We start from the raw sequence: 23,713 nt of genomic DNA on the forward strand, positions 1-23,713 counted from the left end.
TGGAGTTAAATAAAAGCCTAGAGCTAAATTCTTCCCTATATTGTCAAGTTATTTTTGACAAGGTTTCCACGAACATTTGCTGGTGGAAATAATAATCTTTTAACTAAATATTGTTGAAAAATAATACTTATATGGAAAAGAATAAAATTGGACCCTTACCTAATCCCATATACAAGTATTAACTCAAAATAGATAAAAGACCTAAATATAAATCTTAAGACTATAAACTTTTAGAAAAAAATCTGGGTCATAAAACCTCACAACATTGAAATTGGCAGTGATTTCTTGGATATGATTTCAATGGCACAGGCAACAGAAGAGTATACAAACTCCCTAAAAAAATAAAAAAATATTGTATATCCAAAGACAATGTAAACAGAGTTAACAGTTACTCATAGAATGGGATAAAATATTTCCAGATGCTATATCTGAAGGTATATTAATATTCCAATTAGAAATCCTAAAAATTAACAATAAAGGCAAACAATACCATTTAGAGATAGGTAAAAGACTAACATAAATAATGAATCTCCACAGATAACCAATCTTAGTTGTCTGTTGGATGGAAAATCTTGTTTCTCTGGTTCTGGTGTGTGTTACCTATTTCTTCTTTGTAGTTAATCTCTTTGAGTATTTTCTCTAGCGCTGGTTTTGAAGACATAAATTCCTTCAGTTTCTGTTTGTCATGGAAGCTTCTTATTTTTCCATCTAATTTGATAGAAAGTTTTGCTGGGTAGGAAATTTTTGGCTGGAAGTTGTTTTCTTTCAGAGTTTGGAATATGTTACTCCAAGCCCTTCTGGCTCTCATGACTTGGTTTGGGAAGTCTGGAGTGATTCTAATTGGTTTGCCTCTGAATGTCACTTGGCCCTTTGTTTTTGTTGCCTTTAAGATTCTCTGCTTGGCTTCCACATTGGTCATTTTGACAATTATGTGGTGTGGGGATCCTCTTCTCCGATCCTGTCTAAAGGGAGTTCTATAAGTTTCCTGGATCTGTGTATCAACCTCTTGCTCTATGTTTGGAAAATTTTCTGCTATTACTTCCTTGAAGAGATCGTTGATCCCTTTGGTTTCACTTTTTTTTTCCCTCCTCTATTCCAATTATTCTTAGGTTAGCTCTCTTAAAATGGGCCCATATTTCTTCAATGTCAGATTCCTGCTGTTGGATATTTTTTTCTAGATTAGAAACTATGTGTTCATTTTTGGAATGATCATCTTCTAAGAGCGAGATTCTGTTCTCCATGTGGTTTAATCGGTTGTTTGTGCTTTGAATTGAGGCCTTTACTTCATTAATTGCATCCTTTATCTCTTTTTGGCTCTCTCTGAGTTCTTTTCGAAGCACCCCTATTATTTCTACAGTTATTTTCCTGATTTGATCTTCTAGAAATCTCTGATTTTCTGTTTTATTGGGTTCTGATGTTGTGGGGTTGTGGGCATTCATTGCTCCAGTGTTATTCCTCTTTCCCATGATTTCGGAAGTTTGTGCCTTCTCTGGGTTCTTCCCTGGGTCACTACAGCTTCACTTAAGGTGCTCTGGATCTCGAGTCTGTAGTATCTCAGACCCCACTACTCCTTTACTGGGTTGTATCACAGAATCTCCGACCAGGGAGTCGATAGAGGCTGCTTTAAACTATGGGGGGTGCCAGGTTGCACGTTCTCCTATGGTGTGATATCTCTGCCACCGCCATTCCCTTCTGGGTCAAGTCCCAGGGAGTACAGTACTGGGATTTCTCCTCTGGGGCCTGCAATTTGACTCACTGTTCTTGAGTTCGCAGATGTAGCTGTACTGGACTCGGTGAATTCGCTGCTGCTGCCGCTGGTGGCAATACGGCGCCGCTGCTACGCCCTTGGCCGTGAGGCTGGCTTATTTCTTCTTGGTTTTGAGTTCCACTCTGAGTCCCTGCAGCGTGTGCTGAGCTCAGCCACTGGGAGCTTTAGATGCTCCCTGCGCTGAAAAATCCCACCTGGCTGGTCCACAGCGGCTCACCTCGGCTTGCTGTAGCCGTCTGGTGAAGTCGCCGCTGCCGACGGCAGTATGGTGCTGCTGCCGCGTCCTCAGGCGTGAGGCCGGTGTATCTCCTCTGTGGCTCTGAGCTCTGTTCTCAGTCCGCTTTCTCTCTGGAGCCTGGTGATTTTTTTGTTTTTCTGGTGATGGTGTTTTCTGGCTATGAAAGGCGCTGATTTTGTGGTAATGGAGATTGGTTGTTAGCGGGGCACTTAAGCCCCGCTTTTCTCGGTCGCCATCTTCCCGGAAGTCCTGTTTGTTTGTTTTTTGGTGGTACTAGGGGTGGAACCCAGAGGCTTTCTACCTCCAGGCTATACTCCCAGACCCATTTTATATTTTATTTGGAAACAGCGTCTCACTAAGTTGCTGAGAGCCTCACTAAGTAGCTGAGGCTGGTTTCGAACCTGCGTGATCCTCCTGTCTAAGCCTCCCAAGCGCGGGGATTACAAGCATGCGCCACCACACCCGGCATAATCATACTATGTTAAAGTACTATGTGGTTTTCTCATTCATTAAGTAGCCAGCAAGGGAGCATCTCATACAAACGCATTGCGTCAGGCAGTGGGGAAGGGATCCACAACACTGTTAAGCCCTTGTTTCTATCAGTATGACTTACTGTAATAAATAACATATATACATATGTCTTATAACAGGACTGTCTAGAAACATATTTTGTCCTGGACCAATAATATTTGAAGAAAAGATCAAAAAAGCAGTTTTGGAACATTCTTGTACTATAAACACCTTTGTAGTATGGTAGAGCCTACATTTCCCTTCTCAAAATAATCATTTTAAGTACATAAGCCAAAATATGTAGGATTATAAATAAAACAATTTTACTAAAATATATATAATATATATATATATATATATATATATATATAGTGTGTGTGTGTGTGTGTGTGTGTGTATGTGTGTGTGTGTGTGTGTGTGGTACTAGGATTGAATACCCAGGAGCATTTTACCTCTGAGCTACACTCCCAGCCCTAATCTTTTTTTTTTTTTTTTTTTGGTGGTACTGGGGTTCCTGAAAGCCCTCTACCTCCAGTCTACACTCCCAGATCTATTTTTATACTTCTTATTTTGGAAACAGGGTCTCTTAAGCCAGTGCAGCTGGCTTTGAACCTGTGCGATCCTCCTGTCTCCGCCTCCCAAGCATGGGGATTACAGGCGTGCGCCACCATGCTGGGCTCTATTCTTTTTCTTTTTTTGAAACAGAGTGTCACTAACTTGTGGAGGGCCTCTCTAAGCAGTTTAGGTTGGCCATGAACCAGTGATGCTCCTGTCTCAGTCACCCAAGTACTGTGATTACAAGTGTGCACCACCACACCCATCTCTGCTATCAGAATATTTTAAGTGTGATTATTAATCCCATTAAATGTAAGAAGTACATATAAAAAATTCTCTTACATTGTTCTTGCTTAGAAAGTTGTTACTTAGACAAAATAAGAACACTGAACCTATGGATTGGTTCAACAGGTATCATGCATGTCAAGTTGGAAATCAAATTAGGGGTGTGTGTGTGTATGCACACACACACGCAAGCATGCATTAGTTTTTGGGTATTGAACCTAGGGCATTCTACCTCCCAGCTATATCTTCAGCCCTTTTAATTTAATTTGGAAATGGTCTTGCTAGGTTGCTGAGGCTGGCCTCGAATCTGTGATCCTTTTGTCTCGGATCCTACCAAGTTCTGGGATTACAGGTGTGCTCCACCATGGCCAGTTTTTAATTCTCCTTTAACAATCAGAAATTTTACCTCATTTGCCTTCCCCAAGATCTCATAACTTCATCTCTCTCCTTTTATAACATAAAACTCATTATCCAATAATTGTCCTCCTTTCTTCCTTCCTTCCTTCCTTTCCATCTTTCTTTCTTTATTTCTTTGTGTGTGATATTGGGGATTAAAACTAGATGTATTCTACCTCGGAGCGACACCCCCAGCCCTATTTTATTTTTATTTTAAAACAGAGCCTTACTAAGTTTCTGACACTGTCTTCGAACCTGCAATCCTCCTGTCTCAGCCTCTCAAGTACTGGAATTACAATTGTGAGTCATCATGCCTAGCTATATCCCTATAATTTTCTATAATCAAAATATGTATATAAGTTAAATTGAAAATATTTTCACTTTATGACATATAAGGAAGTTCTATATTATAAAAAATAATTAGTTTCATATACAATTAATCTAAAATACTTTATAAATAATTATTAAATATGTTAAGCTTTTATCTTTAATATACCGCTTAATAAGATAGATATGGCTGTTATTTCTAGTTATTCAGGTAACTATGGATGAATATTACCACTGCAAAACATCAGTTCAACACTAATTCCCCTCCTGTTTTTCTGTTTTATAAATGCATGCAAATATATTTTTGCAAGAAGAAGTAAATAAAAGTATTACTGTAACAATGCAACTTCTTAAATTCCATCAGTCATATGCTAACATTCATGGAACTTATCCTCAAAAATCAGTTTTACTGCTTTCTCTGCTGACACCTCAGTTAGGCTTTTCTTAACATTGTTGAAAGACAAAAACAACCAAATTTTCAAAAAGATTTGTCATTCACTCATCCATTAGTTATTCATTTCCTTATTTAAAACTGGCCTAGATCAGTCAAGGTTTCTGTAGGAATCATAAACAGCATCCAAATTAGTATAATTTGAACTATCCTAATAATAAAAAATAATAAGCATGGTGGGATGGGGTAAAGGAAAATAACAACAGATGGTGTCATACCACTAACACCTGTACAGCTGTTACAATCCCTAGACCTGAGATGGAAAGGGAGGATATCATCTAGAAAGAGAAGGAAGACACTCAAGAGCAATCCTGCAAGGAGGAGCCAGGGATAAGCAACCCCGACTTCACCTGAATCCTTTCTTCTACTCTCTCCTGGGAGCCAGGGGGCATGGGACTCACTGGTAGACTTGACACCTGTTAGCTTCTCTCAGGCTAGAAAAAGGAGAGTGGATCTGGAAAAGCAAAGAAAAAATAGCTGGCACTGGTGACCTGGGAGTTTTTACACCTTACAAAAGCAGCACTGTGAGTGGATGCTAAGAACTGAGCTTGGAACCAGACCATCTGGTTTCAAATTCTGGCTATGTGCCCCTAGGTAGATTGCTTAAATAATTTGTGCTTCATTTTCCTCATCTATAAAATGGGGGCCAACAGCCATACATGCATAAGGCTGTTGTAATGTCCCACTCCAGAGCCTGCATTCCTTTGGCCCAACCCCTTGGACTTTTCACAATCCCTCATCTCTTTTGTGTCCTTCCTTCCTTACCCAGTTTAAGAGTACACTGTCCATCATTACGGTCAAGTGTGAAGAGCCTGAGATTTCACCCTAATTTCAAGCTAACAAAGTCCATGGATGCTGACAGAAGACACAATACTTTTAGGTGAGGGAAGGACTTCATTACTCACAGCAAAGAAAGCAGCATGAGCTTCACTGTTCACATCAGTTCCTCTTGCCCCCAAGTCCACAGAATGATACAGTGTGACCCCAGCTGATGCTCTGCAAGTAGTGGAACTGTGTCAAAGCTGAGGAACCCAGAGCTTAGGAAACTCAAACTTTCATAATGAGCTGCAAACAAACCCGGCAATCTTTGTCTGAGGGAAACGTTATCTTTGTTTTACTAGACAGTAAACAAACCTGCCCCATGTTATAGAGAGAGACACCATCTTCCAGGACTGCTCACTAAATAAACATCCTTGAAAAGATAGTCGGCTACAACAAAAGCTGTCAGTCTGCTTATGAGACATGCAGAAACACTAAAGACCCATGGAGAATTTTCTCCCAACAATTATAACTATCCTTTTGCAAAAAAAATTCAAGTTTCTTGCTGATCTTTCTTTCCATTGTACTTAGTTAGCAAAACACCAGCCTAATTAAATAAAAGTCTCCTTTGTGCTGACACCCCAGCAGCTAAACATCTAATGAACTTACTCTCACTCTCTTGAGTGACTATGTTTTACTTTCTCCTCTCTTCTCAAATCCCTAATATCCTCTCACCTTTCCCCATCTCAACTGAGTCTTGCATATTTCACTAAAAAAAAATAGTAACACAGAAAGGAATTTTCACATGTATCTACTGCCAAACCCATCAACTTACCTGCATCTGTGCCCATATACTCTATTTCCTCTCCTTTTACACAGCCACAACTGTTCATGCCAATCCCCCCATTTTGTATATTTTGTGATGGGATTGGATCCCATCCTTTCAGCAACTCTCGGACTTTACATCTATAGTTTTCCTATATCATTTTTTTCTGGTTCGACTGAATCATTCTCCTCGATATAAAAACATGTCTAAATGCCTCTCATCTTAAAATAAAAATCTCTTTTAACCCTAAAATGCTCCTGTGACAATCCAGTTTACCTACTTCCTAGACATCAAAACTCACTGTCATTAGCACTATTTAATTTCTCTTTATCAGACTGCCTTCAGAATTTATTTCAACCAGTCCACCAAAACCATTTCATCAAGGTCATCAGTTTTCTCCATCTGGCCAAATCTGGAGTGATTTCCCTCAATCCTCATCATATCACCTCAGCAGCCACGGTCCACATGTTTAAGTACACTTCTAGCAAAAAGACATGAACATGAATGCTCTCATCAGCTTTACTCACAATATCCAGAAGTAGACACAACTCAAATGCTCATCAATAAACAATTAATAAACAAGGTCTGGTATAGCTATGCAGATAAATCTCACAAATATAATGCTAAGCAAGGAACCCAGACATTAAAGAGTACATATTATATGTGTAGTAAGGGCTTTGGCTTGCCGTATAGAAAAGTCTGGTCTTTTGGCTTAGCTCGAGAAGGTAAGCTCTAAAACCTTGAACTTCTGGAGTAACTGGAATGCTTTTGTTAAGCAGGGCAGGCGCTAAGGCCACACCAAGTAGGGTAAACTAGTAAGATGACTGGCGATAGACATTTAAGAGTTTATGTTAATAGAATGACTGAGGCTAGGAGCTGGCCATGCCATAAAGACCAATCATGTGACTAGAAGGTGGAGAGCTTTGAGAAATATCATATCAACCCACCTTCAAGAGAGGAGAAGGGAGCTGAAGACAGAGTTCGACAACATGGCTCATAATTTAACCAATCATACCTACAGAATGAAACTTCAGTTAAAAACAGCACACCAAAGCTCCAATAAGCTTCCTGGGTCAATAACACTCCATATGTGTTATTGTAATACTTGATGTGTAATACTCTACACATCAAGGTAACACATCCTGGCAACAATGGCAGCCTCACATTTAGAGCCTTCCCAGGCTTTTTTGTTTCCTTTTGCTATAGTGAAATTGTAATCTTAAATATAGCACTTTCCTGAATTCTATGCTTTGTTCTAGCAAATGATCTAACCTGAGAGTCCATCTGGATCATCAGTTTGTAGCCAGCTAAACTGAAGTGAGGTGGCCCTAGTAACCCTTGAACTTGTGGTGTCTGAAATAAAGGCAGTCGTATGGGCTCTTCCCTCTGCCTGTGAAGACTGGTAAAACCTTTTTGCACCATATGATTCTATTTTATGAAAAGCACAAAGTTCTTGAGCAGATAAAATAGAAGTGATATAAAAGACATCAGTGGTTGTCCTGGGCTGTGTGTTGGGGAGGCAACTGACTACAAAATGGGTGAAGAAAATGTTCCCTATACTTTTTATACATTCTACACACACAGTTTTTAACTCAGCAAATTTTGTAATTAAATGAGTATGTTTTATTACATTTAAATTATATCCCAATACATTTGGCTTAGAAAAGACAGCATCTGCCAGGAGTGGTTCGCAGACAGCCGCAACTACTTAGGCCCTTGGCAACTCAGTGAGACCCTGTTTCAAAAAGAAAAAGAATAAAAAATAGGACCAGGGGTGTAGCTTGGAAACAGAATGCCCCTGGGTTACATCCCCAATATTCAAAAAAAAAGAAAAAAGACAGAGTCTTATATCTGATATTAATGAAAATGTTGTTTATACTCCCACAATATTCCTCAATTAACAGCTACAGAACAAATTTCTATCTAGTCTTAGCCAAAGAATATTTGTATTTATCCTTGGTTCTTCTTTAATGACATCATTGGCAAATGAATCCTTTGGCCCAAATTTGAATACAAGTTTGTAGGCCATCTTAGTCAACTTTTTGAATGTCATTCCTGGTTTGAGTTTTGCTTCCCACTTCTTTTGCTTAAATTTTATGTAAGTATCTATAATCTGCCATATTTTTCTTTCTGGAAAAAGGTAGTAAAAAGAACTTAAAAAATATATATATATATCTATATATATATATCTATATATATATATCTATATATATATATAGATATAAAATCTGGGCGTGTTGGCACACGCTTGTAATCCCCACGCTTGGAAGGTGGAGACAGGAGGATCATGCAGGTTTGAAGCCAGCCGCGCTAGCTTAAGAGACCCTGTTTTCAAATAAAAAAGTATAAAATAGGTCTGGGAGTGTAGCCCAGAGGTAGAAGGGCTTCTGGAAACCCCAGTACCACAAATATATATATACACATACATACATACATATACACACACACACATATATACACATACATATATATACACACATATATACATACATATATATACACACATATATACATATATACATATATACATATATACATATATACATATATATATAAATATATAATATATGTAATATGATGGTAAACACTTGAGGGAAAATAGTTTCAGGCTGTTAGAAGATTCCCAGAAAATACCTATCCATTACAAAATATGTGAATGTCTTTTCTAGGGTTCTTAAGTCATTATGGCTTCATGCATCACTTATATCAGAATTAACAAATATATTCTGTGAAAGTTGTAATACTGAGCCAGATGTGGTGGTGCAAGTTTGTAATCCCAGTACTTGGGAGGATGAGACATGAAGATCACAGGTTCAAGGACAGCCTCAACAAGTAGTGAGACTTTCATCAACTTAGTGAGACCCTGTTTCAGAGTAAATATTAAAAAAAAAAAAAATAGTGCTAGGGGTGTAACTCAGAGATAAAATGCCCCTGCGTTTAATCCTCAGTATCTTTAAAAACAAAAAAAAAAAGGTGTGGCACTGAAATTTTAATGATGAGCACTTTAAAGAATAACTATTCAAAAAAATTTTTTCTTTCTTTTTTTTTTTTTTTTTGCATACTGGGGATTGAGACTAGGGCATTCTACCTCCAAGCTATACATACCTCTAGCCCCAGTTTTATTTTTATTTTGAAACAGGCTTTCACTGAGTTACGTAGGGCCTCACTAAGTAGCCAAGGCTGGCCGCAAACCTGCGATCCTCCTGTCTCAGCCTCCCAAGTACTGGGATTTCAACAAGCATGCACCACCACACGCAACTCAAAATTTGTTTTTAAAGATTAAAATAGGCAAAAAAAAAAATTTTTTTTGCAATACTGGGTTGAACCCAGAGTTATTCTACCTTTGAAGTATACCCTTAGCCCTATTTTATTATTATTATTATTATTATTATTGTTATTATTATTATTATTATTTTGAAACAGAGTTTCACTAAGTTGCTGAGTGCCTCACTAAGTAGCTGAAGCTGGCCTTGAACCTGAAATCCTCCTGTCTCAACCTCCCAAGTACTGGGATTATAAGCGTGCACCACCATATCTGGCTAGGCAAAAATGTTTAATTTTAAAAACAGAATATCTATATACTGAAAATCTTTCAACTTTTCTATGTTTGAAATTTCCCACAATTAAAATGTTTGAACAAATACAGAAAATCCAAAAGTCATAGTAAAAATAAAGCCAGTTTTTAATTTGGTAAGTGTGGTTGCTTAAAATAGATACTATAAACTAACGTACCAAAAATGATACCTGGTCAGACTGTGCTTATTTAAAGTGCAGAAATAGGAGAAGTTAAATAAAAAACAGAATCTCTAAATCACTTCTCAAACTGTACTGTGCATATGAATTACCTAAGGATCTTGTTAAAACACAGATTTAGACTGATTAGGTCTGGCGTGGGGGCTGAGATTAGGCATTTGTAATATGTTCCCAATTCATGCAGTTGCTGTGAGATCATGGACCGCACTAGTGAGTAGCAAGGATCTTTTAGTTATTTTTTAAGATTTGACAAAGATTAAATCTCTTAAGTATATACCAGTAACTGCTTATTAATACAAATATTTTTTCTTATTACTTTGAATTTCCTAAATACAAATTCTCAGTCTTAAACTATACACAACCTAAGCTTCTGAGTGTTGATTGAAAAAGTAGCTATGACCTCTAGAAAGTTAACCCAAAGTACGCAATGAAAAAAAGTTCTGAGGAGTTCTAGCAAGGGTATATTTGGGTCATCTCTCTTCTAGATATTAAAGTTTCAATTACAGAGGAACTGTATAACAAAATGTATTAACATTCTACTTATACTTATTTATCTACTCCTGGACACAAATATTTCAAAACAAACCAGCACATTTGTTTAATACTTTAATTTTTTAGTTTGGACCAATTGTATCAAAAAGTTCAACTACCTAAAGAATCTTTATACCCATCATGATTGATATCTCAGCACTCCGGTGGAGTAACATTCTCCCCTGTTTGAGGTAAATGATCTCTTGCAGGCACACCATTTGGATACCTAGAAGAGGTAATTTATCTCAAGTGGGCAAACTCTATAATGAAAGCAAGAAGGTTGCCACCTGTCCAGTATTTACAGAGGCAACATGGAAACTGGGGTCTTTGCCCACTACCTAAAAATACATCATCAAAGTTTAAGAAGGTAGCAGACACCTATAGCACTTTCTGAGCAATTAATTCATGTTACCATTATACAGTTTCTACTTCATGAAAAAGTAAAAATAACATGCTAGTTCCACTGAGACATCAGCACAAGAAAGAATTTAAGCCACTAACTTTTATAGGACATTTACATACACAAAGAACTTAACTAAACAAGTTATATTTACTCCTACAGATCTATTATGTAGGAACTCTTGTTAGTCAAATTTTATAGATGGGGATGTTGAGATTAAAAAGAGATTAAGTAGCAGGGTTTGATGGTACATGCTTGTAATCCCAGTACTTGGGAGGCTGAGACAGGAGGACTGCAGGTTCATGGCCAGCCTCGGCAGCCTATAGAAGCCCTCCACAACTTAGTGAGACCTTGTATCAAAATAAAAAATAAGAGCTAGAGGTATACCTGAGAAGTAGAATGCCCCAGTACTATGCCTCCCCCAAAAGTTAGCTCTGTATGTAATATGTGGATTGCCTTGAAATTTTAATATAAACCAAAACATTTTTATTTGATCTACTCTGACTTTTGTGAAGTTTCTTTGCTATTATTCAGTTAATGCATTAATAATGACCAATATTTTAACTAAGCAAAGTAAACAAACTAGTAAAATAAGATTTTCTAAACACAATATAAATTAACTCAGGCTTCAAAATAATTCCTTGAGATATGTAATGCTACCACTTCTGTTTTACAGATTAAGAAACTGAAACATAGACAATTTATATAACTTGTTCAGGGTTGCACAGCTAGTGTCAGAACTAATATTCAAAATCAAGCAGAATTCCTACTTACCCCTAACATAAAGCACTTTAGCAATATTAGGATAGACAAAAATTAATAATAGCCTAAAATGTATAAAGGTATCAGAGTGTATATATGTGTTAAGTAATTTGCTCAATAACTTGTGGTAACTGTGTGTTAAATAATTTGTCTAAATAACATGTGATAACTACCACAGTTGGATATAAAGTCAAGTCTTTGTTCAAAAGTAATACTCTTTTATTAATAAAGTTATTTATACACTTAAATTGTAAACTATATATGATTTAGTCAGATTTTCCACTGATATGCCCAAAATACCTGACAAGCACAACTTCGAGGGGGAAAGGTTTATTTGGCTCACAGTTTTAGAGGTTCAGTCCATGGTCAGCTGGCTCTAGGGCAGATACCCTGGCAGCAGGGCGTACAGCAGAGAAAAGCTGCTTTCAGCTTATGGTAGCCACAAGGTGGTGTGGGGGTGACACACAGATAGTTACAGCCCCCAGGGCCACACGCCTGCGACCCACCTCCTCAAGCCAGGCCCTGCCTTTGAATCTGACTGCACTGACTAACACATGAGCTGGGGGACATTTTAAATCCAAGCCATCATATTATATAAGCTATTATTGCTTTACTTATATTTTTTACTATCTGTTGATAACTACCCATTTATCATTAACTGTCTGAAATATGTTCTCATCCTTTTTGATAAAATATCTGATATTTCTACTGTCAGGATACACTTAAAAATGAAAATAATTGACTTGTAAAATAAGTCCTTTATTTTCCTTTATCATATTTGACCAATTATTCTATAACCCCAAATGATTATCTCTGCACAGTCAGGTCTAACATCAAAGGCAACTCTGTTCCTGGAGGTAGGCAGGCACTTAAAAACAGCCTTGGTCTATAAGTGCCAGTCTTGGTCTATCTTCTCCTTGGTAGGTGTTATCTATATCTATTGGGTTTTGTTTTTGTTTTTGGTGGTACTGGGGATGGAACCAGAGGACCTTCTATCTTCGAGCTACACTCCCAGACCTCTTTTATATTTTTTATTTGGAAACAGGGTCTCTTAAACCAGCTGAGGCTGGCTTCAAACCTGTGCAATCCTCCTGTTTCAGCCTCCCAAGCACAGGGATTACAAGTGAGCACCACCATGCCCGGCTATATCTATTGGTTTTATTAGCCATTGTGTCAAGATTTTTTTTTCTTTTGGCGGTACTAGGGATTTAACCCAAGAGCACTCTACCACTGAGCTACATAGCAACATTTACCCAGCCCTTTTTATTCTGAAACAGGGTCTCAGTAAAGTGCTCCCTTGAACTTGCAATACTTTCTCAGTCTCCCAAGTTGTTACTTGTGTTAAGATTCATTTCAAAAATGTTTCAGTGGTCCACTTTTGGAATGTACTTGGGGGATTGCTGCCTGGCTTGATAAAACCTTTATTATCTGACCACATATTAAAGATAAGCTCTTCCTCTGATATGGTTATAATAAAAATACCCTTAGTTAATCATTATCTGTGGGGCAGGCTTACTAAAAGTGACTTCCATCCTGATTTCTTTAGTGTTTACACTTCCTATTGTGTGCTCATTACCACCTCAGTATCTGTTTTATAGCAACGCCTTCCATCTCAGCGCCATCCGTCACCACCATTCTAGGTGCAGTGAAATCACCAGCTCCCCCCTGAAGTCTTCCCTGTATTCATACCCGGCACTGAGCTACACCGCCTATAGATTCCTAAAACATTTAAGACTGCATTTCCTCATCCCAGCCTTGACTTGTCAATTCTTGTTCTATACTCATTGTGCATATTTCCCAGAGGGCCATAAAAACTCATATATTTTTCTTTTATGTCCTAAAGTTACGGCACAGTGATAAGAAAATTATATTAAATGAAATAATAATATAAATAAAATTATAGTTTAAGAAGCCAAGCCACTTTTAAGCTCCATCCATTATGGCTAATACAAACTGTTTACTAACCTAAATCCAAAAACAATTATCAAGTTCTTTCAGAAAAGCTACAATTTTATCTGAGCATATTAGCATCCAACTGTAATCCCAGAACTTGGGAGGCTGAAACAGGAAGACCACATGTTCCAGATCAGTGTGTGGTAACCTGTTTCAAAATAAAAAAAATAATAAAATGGTCTGGGAGTCTACCTCAGAGGTAAAATACCCTGGGCTCAAACCTTAGTACCACACACACACACACCAAAAAAAAAAAAAAAAAAAAAAATTAAATGCTACAGCCTTGCTTTGAATTTATGAACCAAAATTCTTACAAAAATTTAGTTTTCTTATTTCTGACTCCAAATTCAGTGTGTTAAGGTTTGTCAATTCATTAAAAATATGCACCTGGCTTCCCAACATCAGCGGCCATACCTAAAAATAATCCTTGAGTTTTACGTTTTCTACTAGAAGACCAGCCGAAGTTGAGATGCTTGAAATCACAACGAGTGATTTATACTTACAGAGAGACATCTTGAGAATTACATCCCATATTATTGTTTCACTTATGCTTACATTTTATTAAGTAGACAAGTCTTAATGAGAACATTATACTGTTTTTACTATTGAGATATCTGAAATGAGCATAATTAGTTCAATGGCATAGATTAAGCAAGCAGTAACTGTATATCAATTCTTCTTCTAGAACAGAGACACTAATTTTCATTGAATTTCTCATACAAAACCAATCGCACACTTTAAGTCATGAAAAAAATAAACTTGACCCGAATGTGGTGGCACAGGTCTGTGATCTTAGTACTTGAGAGGTAGAAACAGGAGGATCACAGGTTCAAGACCAGTCTCACAAACTTACTGAGGCTCTCAACAAACTAGTCAGACCCTGCTTCAAAATAAAAATAAAACAGGACTGGGGCTGTAGCTCAAGGGTAGAATGCCCCTGGGTTCAATCCCTAGTACCACAAAAATAAATAAATAAACTTGAAAAAAAATTTAAGCTTGGAGGCATTCAAACTCCAGCTACACCACCAGCCCTTTTTTAATTTTGAAACAGGATCTCACCAAGTTGCTGAGGCTAAGAACCTGCAATCTTCTTGTTTCTAAACTTGAATTTTAGACCTTTGCCAATTGCTGGTTATAGATGGTTCCACATCTGCTAGTAAAGAGAAGACTATTCCAATTAATACTATCTAATATCAATTAGAAAAAATTAAAACATCACTAAATGAGATAGAAAAAGGTTCTACTAGCTGAGTTATTATTCAAGCTTCTGAAATTTACAGCCAGAAGTAGAAATTAAGAGAAAACAAAACAATTGAAAGAACACTACCTTTATTACTAAGTAATAAAAAACTAATGATGAGCTTTCCATAGGAAAACCAAATCACAAGGGGGGAAAATTGAGGTAGACAAATTTGCCAAGAAATGTCATTTAATTTCACTCATAAACAAAGGCATGATTAGCCATCAAAATTTACATTAATTTACTATGTCATTAAATATAGATTTAACAATCTCTCTGTGAGTGACTAAAAGAAAGAACGAATACATTTTCTTCCTAGAGGTTTCATTGCAATTTGTACCATAAAGAATTTCTGGACATTTGCCTTTAAGTATATTTTTTAAGAATATAAAAGGAGAAATCATACCTGTTTTACTAATGACTTCTTGTAACTCAGCCATAGAACTGATTATTGCAGCAAGAAGGTCAGAACTGGTGAGCCAAGTAAGTGCTTGTATACAGCGTAACTGCTCCTTTTGATGTTCTACAAAAATAGTAAATATTCACTATGAAATGCTACAAAACTTTACTAAAATCCATACTTGAAATTCATAGCTGTGTTCATCTATTTAAGAAACAAATCAAATTTCATACATAGAACACTGCCTAGTATGAAAAATATCTATACAAAATATTAGATTTAATTGACCTAATTTATGAATAACTTAACTGACATAAAAATACAAAGAAAGAAATTTACTTTTATTAATATACTTAATAATCTATTTTTTTTAAAAAGTGAACCACTGAATCTATTGTTTCCTCAGGATAGGTATGCACTACAAAAAAAATTAGCTAGAAAATTTACATTTGCTTTGTTTTTTTGTTTTGTTTTGTTTTGTTTTTTGGTGGTACTGGGTTCCTAAAAACCCTTCTACCTCCGGGCTACACTCCCAGACCTAACTTTTATATTTTTTTAACTTGGAAACAGGGTCTCCTAAGCCAGCACGGCTGGCTTTGAACCTGAGTGATCCTCCTGTCTCTGCCTCCCAAGCACGGGGATTACAAGCGTGCGCCACCACGCCCGGCGTCATTTGCTTCATTTGTATACTGCCCATCAGTAAATTTTTCTCTCATCACTTTATACTGATTCATAGAAAGTGAAATAAATTATATTGAAAATTAATTGTAAATAAGATTGTTGGGTTATCTTAATTTAAAAAGGCCTACAGATCATACACTTTACTGAAAAAAAGAGGTTTTAAATATAATAAAGCTACAGAAAGCTATGACAGAAGGATAACAGATTCAAGGCTAGCCTCTGAAACTTAGTGAAACCCTGATTCAAAATAAACAAAATAAAATAGGGTGAAGGTGCAACTCAGAAGGAGAATCCCTCTGAGTTCAATCCCTAGTACCACAAAAAATTAGCAAATTATATATGTATATGTATGAGTGTGTGCTAGATAATGTTGAAATTATGTAAATTTGCTTCTTTATATTTAATTGGTTTATAACAAAAACATCAAGAGCTAATTTATATAAAAAATACACAATTATCCATACAAATACATATGTATTTACAAACATACAGGATTAAGTTACATGATTCTGACATTTTACATGATTTTTAAAGATTTTGTATGACAGTCAACTATATCCACATTTTATTTCACTTATGTGCAACTCAGATTTTAAAAAGCACAAATGATCTTACTTGGAAATTTATGCTTGTCTTTGGGCTTTCCTGTACATACTAATATGCCTATGCCTTCTTTGAAACTTTCCATCCAGGTAAAAAGAGAGGCACATGATTGGCCCAAAATCTTGAGTCTGTTTGCTGCTATAACTGCAATGACACCTTTGCGGAATACATATATCAGTCCTCTGAAGGGCTTTTTTTTCATCTTGGCTTCCTCTTGCTTCTTTTCCTCTACTGTTGACAATGCTTGAGCTAGAGTTCTAATTTCCAACTTGAACAATTCAAAGGTGTTGACCTGTTCCTGGAGAAAATCTCTCTGTGTAGATAAGGCACATGATCTACTATAGAGAGGATGCAATGCCCCAGCCATCAGTGCACAGGCTGCCAGCAAGGATGTGTGTTCCCTCTGGGTCTTTAACAACACATTTTTGAATTGTGTATTTTCAAGAACCAACTGTTCATGAGAGTTCTCAATACAGTTCAATTTTTCCATGTTTTTTTCTGCAATTTCTTGAAATTTCTATAAAAGAAATAATATATTTGATTATGAAACAAAGAAGCATTTTTGCTAATTTCTCTTTATTCAAAGAAAATAACCTTTTGCTCTATTCCTCTTTCAAAAGATGTGTTCTGCCGGGCATTGTGGCGCACGCTTGTAATCCCCACGCTTGGGAGGCAAAGACAGGAGGATCGTGCAGGTTCGAAGACAGCCTCGCTGGCTTAAGAGACCCTGTTTCCAAATAAAAATATAAAAAATAGGTCTGGGAGTGTAGCCCGGAGGTAGAAGGGTTTCCAGGAACCCCAGTACCACCAAAAAAAAAAAAAAAAAAAAAAGGATATGTGTTCTAAAATATCCAAGAAATACATAAGCTACATAGAGCAATAGTGGGCCAAACAGTGAGGTCTGAATGTGTACATTGATTTTTATAACCTCTTACACAGAAGCTTTAGATAAAATACAACATATTAATTTAAGAGTACTTCCTGAATTTCCTGTATACTTGTGCATAAATACACATATTCAGAAAATGTGCTTTCTCTCCATAATATCTCCTTTTACATTCCTCAATAACTCCTATTTCTTGCTTTCAAACAGAAATTACACTGTCAATAGAGGCTTTCCTATATGTAAAAAGACATTAACTTTGCTAAAATAAAGGGTTAAATCGAAGATACAAAATATAGCATGTCACTGTCTACATTTACTCATGAGAAGGGACTGGCTCAGAGCATACTCTCTCATTTCAGTGTCCTTCCACCTTCCCAAGACAGATGGCCATACACAGAGAGCTCCACTGGGGGAATGTTGATTGTGAGCTGGGCCTCAGTAGCTCTCTGGTGCTTTTTGCCTAGTTAAGATTCTTACAATTCAACATTTAACTTAAAAGAAAAAGAAATTTTTAACTATAGAAATCATACATATTTCAACCACTAGAAAATAAATTAGCTCTCTATGAAATGTTATGTAAAATAATTAAGGCATTACTAAGGTAAAAAGTGAATTTGAAAAGATAAACAGATTCCAGTTTCCTTTGCTACTCATTTATCATTCAATAAATATTGATTACTCACTAAATTCTATGTTCATGAAAACAGACGACTAAGTCAATTATTGTGCTATAATGTCAGGACGGAGATATGACAGACTGCCAGAGGAGCACTTAGCAAGATGATGCTGACAGGTTTTTGGAGGAATATGACAGTTAAAGGACAAGTGGGAGTGAGCTGATAGTAGAAGCAATAACAACAAGAATAAAAATCCTACTCCACTGATAAGGAAGCTAGACAGTAAGTACCCTTTAATAATCTAATCTAACTCTTGCAAACAATGATGACTTAATAACCTCTGCTGGATTTTTATTTTCCTCGAGAGTTGCCATGACTTAGCCATGTACCTACTGCTTTTGAAAAGCATGCTAAGGGAGTTCGGTTTTAATAAGGTGGTTATTTGGAGACAGGTAAATACTACACTCTGCATCTGTATGATAAAATGAAAAGTTGTCTTTATTATGACAGAATCCTTTAGGGACATTAAAGAAATTATTTCTGTTTGTACTTAGACTGATTTATGTGTAAAACTTAATGTTGATCTTTAAAAGAGGTATGTGATGAGTAGGTGTAACTCAAGAGTTACCTAATGAACACATAGAAGAAACAAAAAGGTAAAATTTACATTAGCAGGAAGATCTCAAAAGGGGAGCAAACATATAAATCCTTGCCTACAAGATCTGGGTGTCAAAGGCTATCATGAACAATGCTGACAGATAGTATCTAAAAGATTTCAAACTTGTAGGAATGTTGAGGAAAATAAGTCCCTGAACAGGAGGTTTTCCACAGATAGACAGTGGAAGGAGACATTCAGAGGCATAATTCTTATGATAAAATAGTAAGGAAGTATACGAGAATCTACTCTCTAAAGGATTCCACTTCCTGGATGATTTCCCTTGAACAGCAGGGAAATAACAGTATTTATACATTGTTCTCCATGTTTCTATACTATCTTTAATCACTTTATTTATTTCAACACTTTTCCCTAATGTCTGTTCTAGCCATACCTATGGTGATTAACTGGGAGAAATGCAGAAATGGGAAAATAAAAGAATTATGGCTTGCCTCCAACCACATCTCAACTGATGGCCAAGCTGTGATTATATTGTTCTATTGATAGAACTGTGTTCCAAACTCCAAATAAATATTCCAGAAGGAGCAGCACTTTAAAAGGAACAAGAAAATCTAAGAATCAACAGCTATAGCTGAGTGTGGTAGTGCATGCCTGTAATCCCCGTACTTAGGAGGCTAAGACAGGAAGACTGCAGGTCCAAAGTCAGCCTCAACAACTTAGCAATGCTCTCAACAACTTTAAAAAAAAATAAAAAAGACTGGGAGTATAGCTCATAGGTAGAATCCCCCTGGGGTCAGAGGAAAAGGAGGAGGAGGAAGAAGAGGAGGAGGAGGAGGAGGAGGAGGAGGAGGAGGAGGAGGAGGACGACGACGACGACGACGACGACGACGACGACGACGAGGAGGATTAGACAGACTGCTTGTAAGCAGATGAGAAACAACCCTCTTATAGTAGGTAAAAATTAAGAAAAGAAAAAAATGACACTCAAAATGTATCTAGATAAAGCAGAAAAACAAGCATTTGGAAAGTAAGATCCAGAAAAGATTATGTGTACTAAGGAAGTACAAATAATTCAGAATGCCTGAAGAAAAGAGGAAATGAAGGAGATTTAAGAAGTAGGTAGATAACAGAGGATTGAGAGCCTTGTGTGCTAAGCTAAGGAATTTAAAGTTAATCTGAAAAGCCATAAAAGGACATAAAATCCTGGAACATTATTTAGTAAATGGGTATGAGACTTGGCAATGTTATTAAAGACTGCCAAAAATAGCCAGAGAGGTGCAGAGGGTATGGGTAGAATGTGGGAGACAAATGAAAATCACAAAGGTTAATTCCATAGTTTCTCCAAAATCAACTCCACCTGTACAATTAAAGGAAGAATGAAAACTATAGAATATCTGAGAAGATAAAAGAGGCAGATCAGCAATGGCTAGGAAGCAGAAATAAAAATGAACCTCAATATCTCTGGCAGAACTGTGTTTTCAACAAAAATAACTTTTCTGAACAAAAACCAACTTTAGGATATATTTGCTAATGACATTTTTTTATTTTATTTTATTGGTGGTACTGGGGTTCCTGGAAGCCCTTCTACCTCCGGGCTACACTCCCAGACATATTTTATACTTTTTTTTTTTTTTTTTTTGAAACAGGGTCTCTTAAGCCAGCATGGCTGGCTTCGAACCTGCATGATCCTCCTGTCTCCGCCTCCCAAGTGCGGGGATTACAAGCGTGCACTACCACACCTGGTGACATTTTAAAAATTTCCAAACAATATTCAAAATCATTAGTCAAAATCAAACAGATTATTGAAGAAAAGCTAACACACCCTACATCCTTTCCCTTCATCTCCCCTAACGCCATTCAAATTCTATCTTCAGATCCCTATTTCAGTTCCTGTCTATCCTATGATGCTTTTTACTATCATTATCATTCACACCAACCCCGACTTTCTCTGAACGTAAAGAACACTGAAGCATTTAATTCCTATACTGCCACTAATTTCATATTTTTTTTCTCTCAAATACAATAGATTGTTAGTTCTTAGAGGGCAGGAATAAATGGCTGTACAGTTTGTCATCAGGCTGTATATCTTTTAGTTATTTAAAAATGTGTGTGTGTGTGTGTGTGTGTGTGTGTGTGTGTGTGTGTGTGTGTGTGAGAGAGAGAGAGAGGGGGGGGAGGGAGGGAGAGGGAGAGGGAGAGAAAGAGAGAGAGAGAAAGAGAGAACTCAAGCCCATTCTATCTTTGAGCTACACCCCCAGCCTAAATTTTTTATTTTGTAACAGTATCTCACTAAATTGCAGAGGGCCTCTCCAGATTGCTGAGGCTGGGCAGAGAACCTGCAATTCTCCTGCCTCAGCCTCCCAAATATTGGGATTACAGACATACCACCACATCTGCCTGGTATTTAATAAATATTTAATGAATTAAATAACCCTTTGTAAAATCAACCTTGTTGCTTAGCACAGTGTTTTGCTTATAATAGGCCCTGAATAGATACCTCATAAAAAAAACTTTATAATATAAAAGAGAAAAAAAAGATAAAAAGATAATTTATAAATATAATTTGAAACTTATCAATATGTCAAAATTCTGTTTAAAATCAATTCTGACTTTCCATGGGGACTTTCAGAGATATTACATTATTTACTGTGAATTATTCTTGAAGAACAAAGCCTTTTTGATGATGAAGCTGGAAACCACTATAGAGCAAATTATGATTCAAAAAAAAAAAAAATCCAGTGTTCTCCACTCAAGGAGATTAAAGGCCAAAATTAAAAAAAAAAAAACATAAGGAACATCACTTTCATATGGGACAAAAGCATTCCTAGTACTGAAATAACCTGTTCCTTAGTATATGTAATTTCAAAAAATAATATTCTCAAATTTCTCCCAAAAAAGCATCCTGAAAATATTTTTAAAACTGAAAGTATATGATGCATATCTTTTAAACAGATTTCATTAACATAATGAAAATACTATAAAATTTCACTAGTTTTCCTTTTTCTTGCTGATAAATTCAAAGTATATCCTAATTGGGAAGAAAGGATAGCTTCTTTCTTTAGTGAAACATGTACTTACTTCCTGAAATAAAAGCTTTCTTTCAGGGACACCTTTGGCTTACAAAACTCCTAGAAATTTGAAACTTGGGCCCAACAATTAAGATACATGTGTAAGGAACAAAATCCCCTTTTTTGAATTACATTTGCTTGCTGAGTTCTTACTCCTCATATTAACACAAATTGCGAATTGGACATGCAATGACACATGGACATGGAAGGACTTCATTTAAAATGTCTTACTTTTATAAGTTACTTGCCTCTTATGCAATGGTAATGTTCAAAAATATAACAAATACAAATTCACCTATTTTTCCGATGATATAAATGTTTCTGTGTTAAAAAATAAAGGACATTTCATGGGGAAACTGGAGCCCTCATACACTGCTGAAGGGGATGGAAAATGGTACAGCCAGTTTCAAGAACAGTTTGGCACTTCATCAAAAAGTTAAATGTACAGTAGCCATATAGCTTAGGAAGCCCAATATTTGCTGTGTATACATAGACAAACACACTATCTATAGACACAAACATATGCACATAACTACATGTTCTAAATCCATAATGATTAATTAACATTAAAATGCCATCTTTATTATGTAAATTTGGCAAGTCAACAATATGTAAAAATACTTTTTTTTTAATGTATGAGAAACAACCCTCAATAAAAAGTGCCTACTTTTTATTCTTTTGTTTCTAAAGTGATATCAGCTAGTTTGGATAAGTTATGCTCTCAAAACACAGTTTGATGCTTGATTTGTTGACCATCTGGAAGATTAGCAATATTATCCCTGAATTCTGGTCTGTTCCATGTGTTCCTTCTTTCTGGGTTTTCAGATCCTGTAAACAGGGCATGGGTTGGCTGTAGTCTCCTCCATAAAATCTTTTCAAACTTTGACCATCTCCTCTTCTAAATTTATAGCATTCTTCTGGCAATTAATCATGTACAGCCTTGTGATAAACCTTATATTATGTAACTGTTCATGTGCTTCTCCAAGTGATTTTTTTTTTTTTTTTTTTTTTTTTTTTAGTGGTACTGGGGTCCCTGGAAACCCTTCTACCTCCGGGTTACACTCCCAGACCTATTTTTATACTTTTTTATTTGGAAACAAGGTCTCTAAAGCCAGTTCTGCTGCCTTCGAACCTGCTTGATCCTCCTGTCTCCACCTCCCAAGAGCGGGGATTATAAGCATGCGCCACCACGCCTGCTCCAAGTGAATTTTATACTTGTTGAAGAAAGAATGAATGTTTTACATCTCTCTTTTTTTTTTTTTTAGTACCACAGTATAAAACACAGTGTCACACATAAGTATTTGGTATATAACATATGAAGTATTTTTTATTAATCTACAATAGCAATTTTTTGTTGTGGTACTGGGGATGGAACCCAGGAGCTTTCTACCTCCAGACTAAATCCCCAGACCTATTTTATATTTTTTATTTGGAAACAGGGTCTCACTAAGTTGCTGAGAGCCTCACTAAGTAGCTGAGGCTGGCTTCGAATCTGTGCAATCCTCCTGTCTCAGCCTCCCAAGTATTGGGATTACAAGCATGTGCCACCACACCCGGCTTACAATAGCAAATTTTAAATATACTATACTTTACTAAAACTTTAGTTTCTTAGAAAAAAATAAGAGACTTACAAATTAGGAAAACTATAATTTGAGTAGATAGCTAAAATGCTGGTTTATAGTTTTCATATAAAATCATATTCAACTATTAACTAGAAATCACATAGAAATATGAGTGAAATAAGAAACTGAAACATCATTAGATCTATTTTCAGATATTTTAAGTATAAAAATAATATATATTTTTTTAAAGAAACAATGCTATAGTATAATGCAAAAAGGACTAGAAATGAAGGAAAATGATCATATATTAAAATAGTCTAGCTGGAGCTGGATGTGGTGGTGCACACTTGTAATCCCAGAATTTAGCAGGCTGAGAGAGGAAGATCACGGTTCGAAGATAGCCTCAGCTTCTACTTAGTGAGGCCCTTTGTAACTCAGTGAGACTCTGTTTCAAAATAAAGAATAAAAATAGGGCTGGGGGTACAGCCTGGAGGTAGAATGCTCCTCGGTTCCATCCCCAGTACCA

General features: G+C 36.4%; 1 protein-coding gene across 4 annotated transcripts in view; it reads right to left on the bottom strand.

Annotated features, from left to right (window-relative positions):
• CCDC171 (coiled-coil domain containing 171) overlaps positions 1 to 23,713 on the bottom strand; it is a gene marked incomplete at both ends in the record, with an annotated part of 323,708 nt that overhangs the window by 156,826 nt on the left and 143,169 nt on the right. For all 4 annotated transcript variants that reach the window (XM_080709193.1, XM_080709192.1, XM_080709191.1 and 1 more), the window contains 2 exons: positions 15,161 to 15,277; positions 16,451 to 16,955. In XM_080709193.1, coding sequence (XP_080565319.1) covers positions 15,161 to 15,277; positions 16,451 to 16,955 — 622 coding nt within the window. The remainder of the gene's footprint in view (positions 1 to 15,160; positions 15,278 to 16,450; positions 16,956 to 23,713) is intronic.

This window comes from Muscardinus avellanarius (assembly GCF_963383645.1).
Source record: "Muscardinus avellanarius genome assembly, chromosome: 13".
Taxonomy (NCBI): Eukaryota; Metazoa; Chordata; class Mammalia; order Rodentia; family Gliridae; genus Muscardinus; species Muscardinus avellanarius.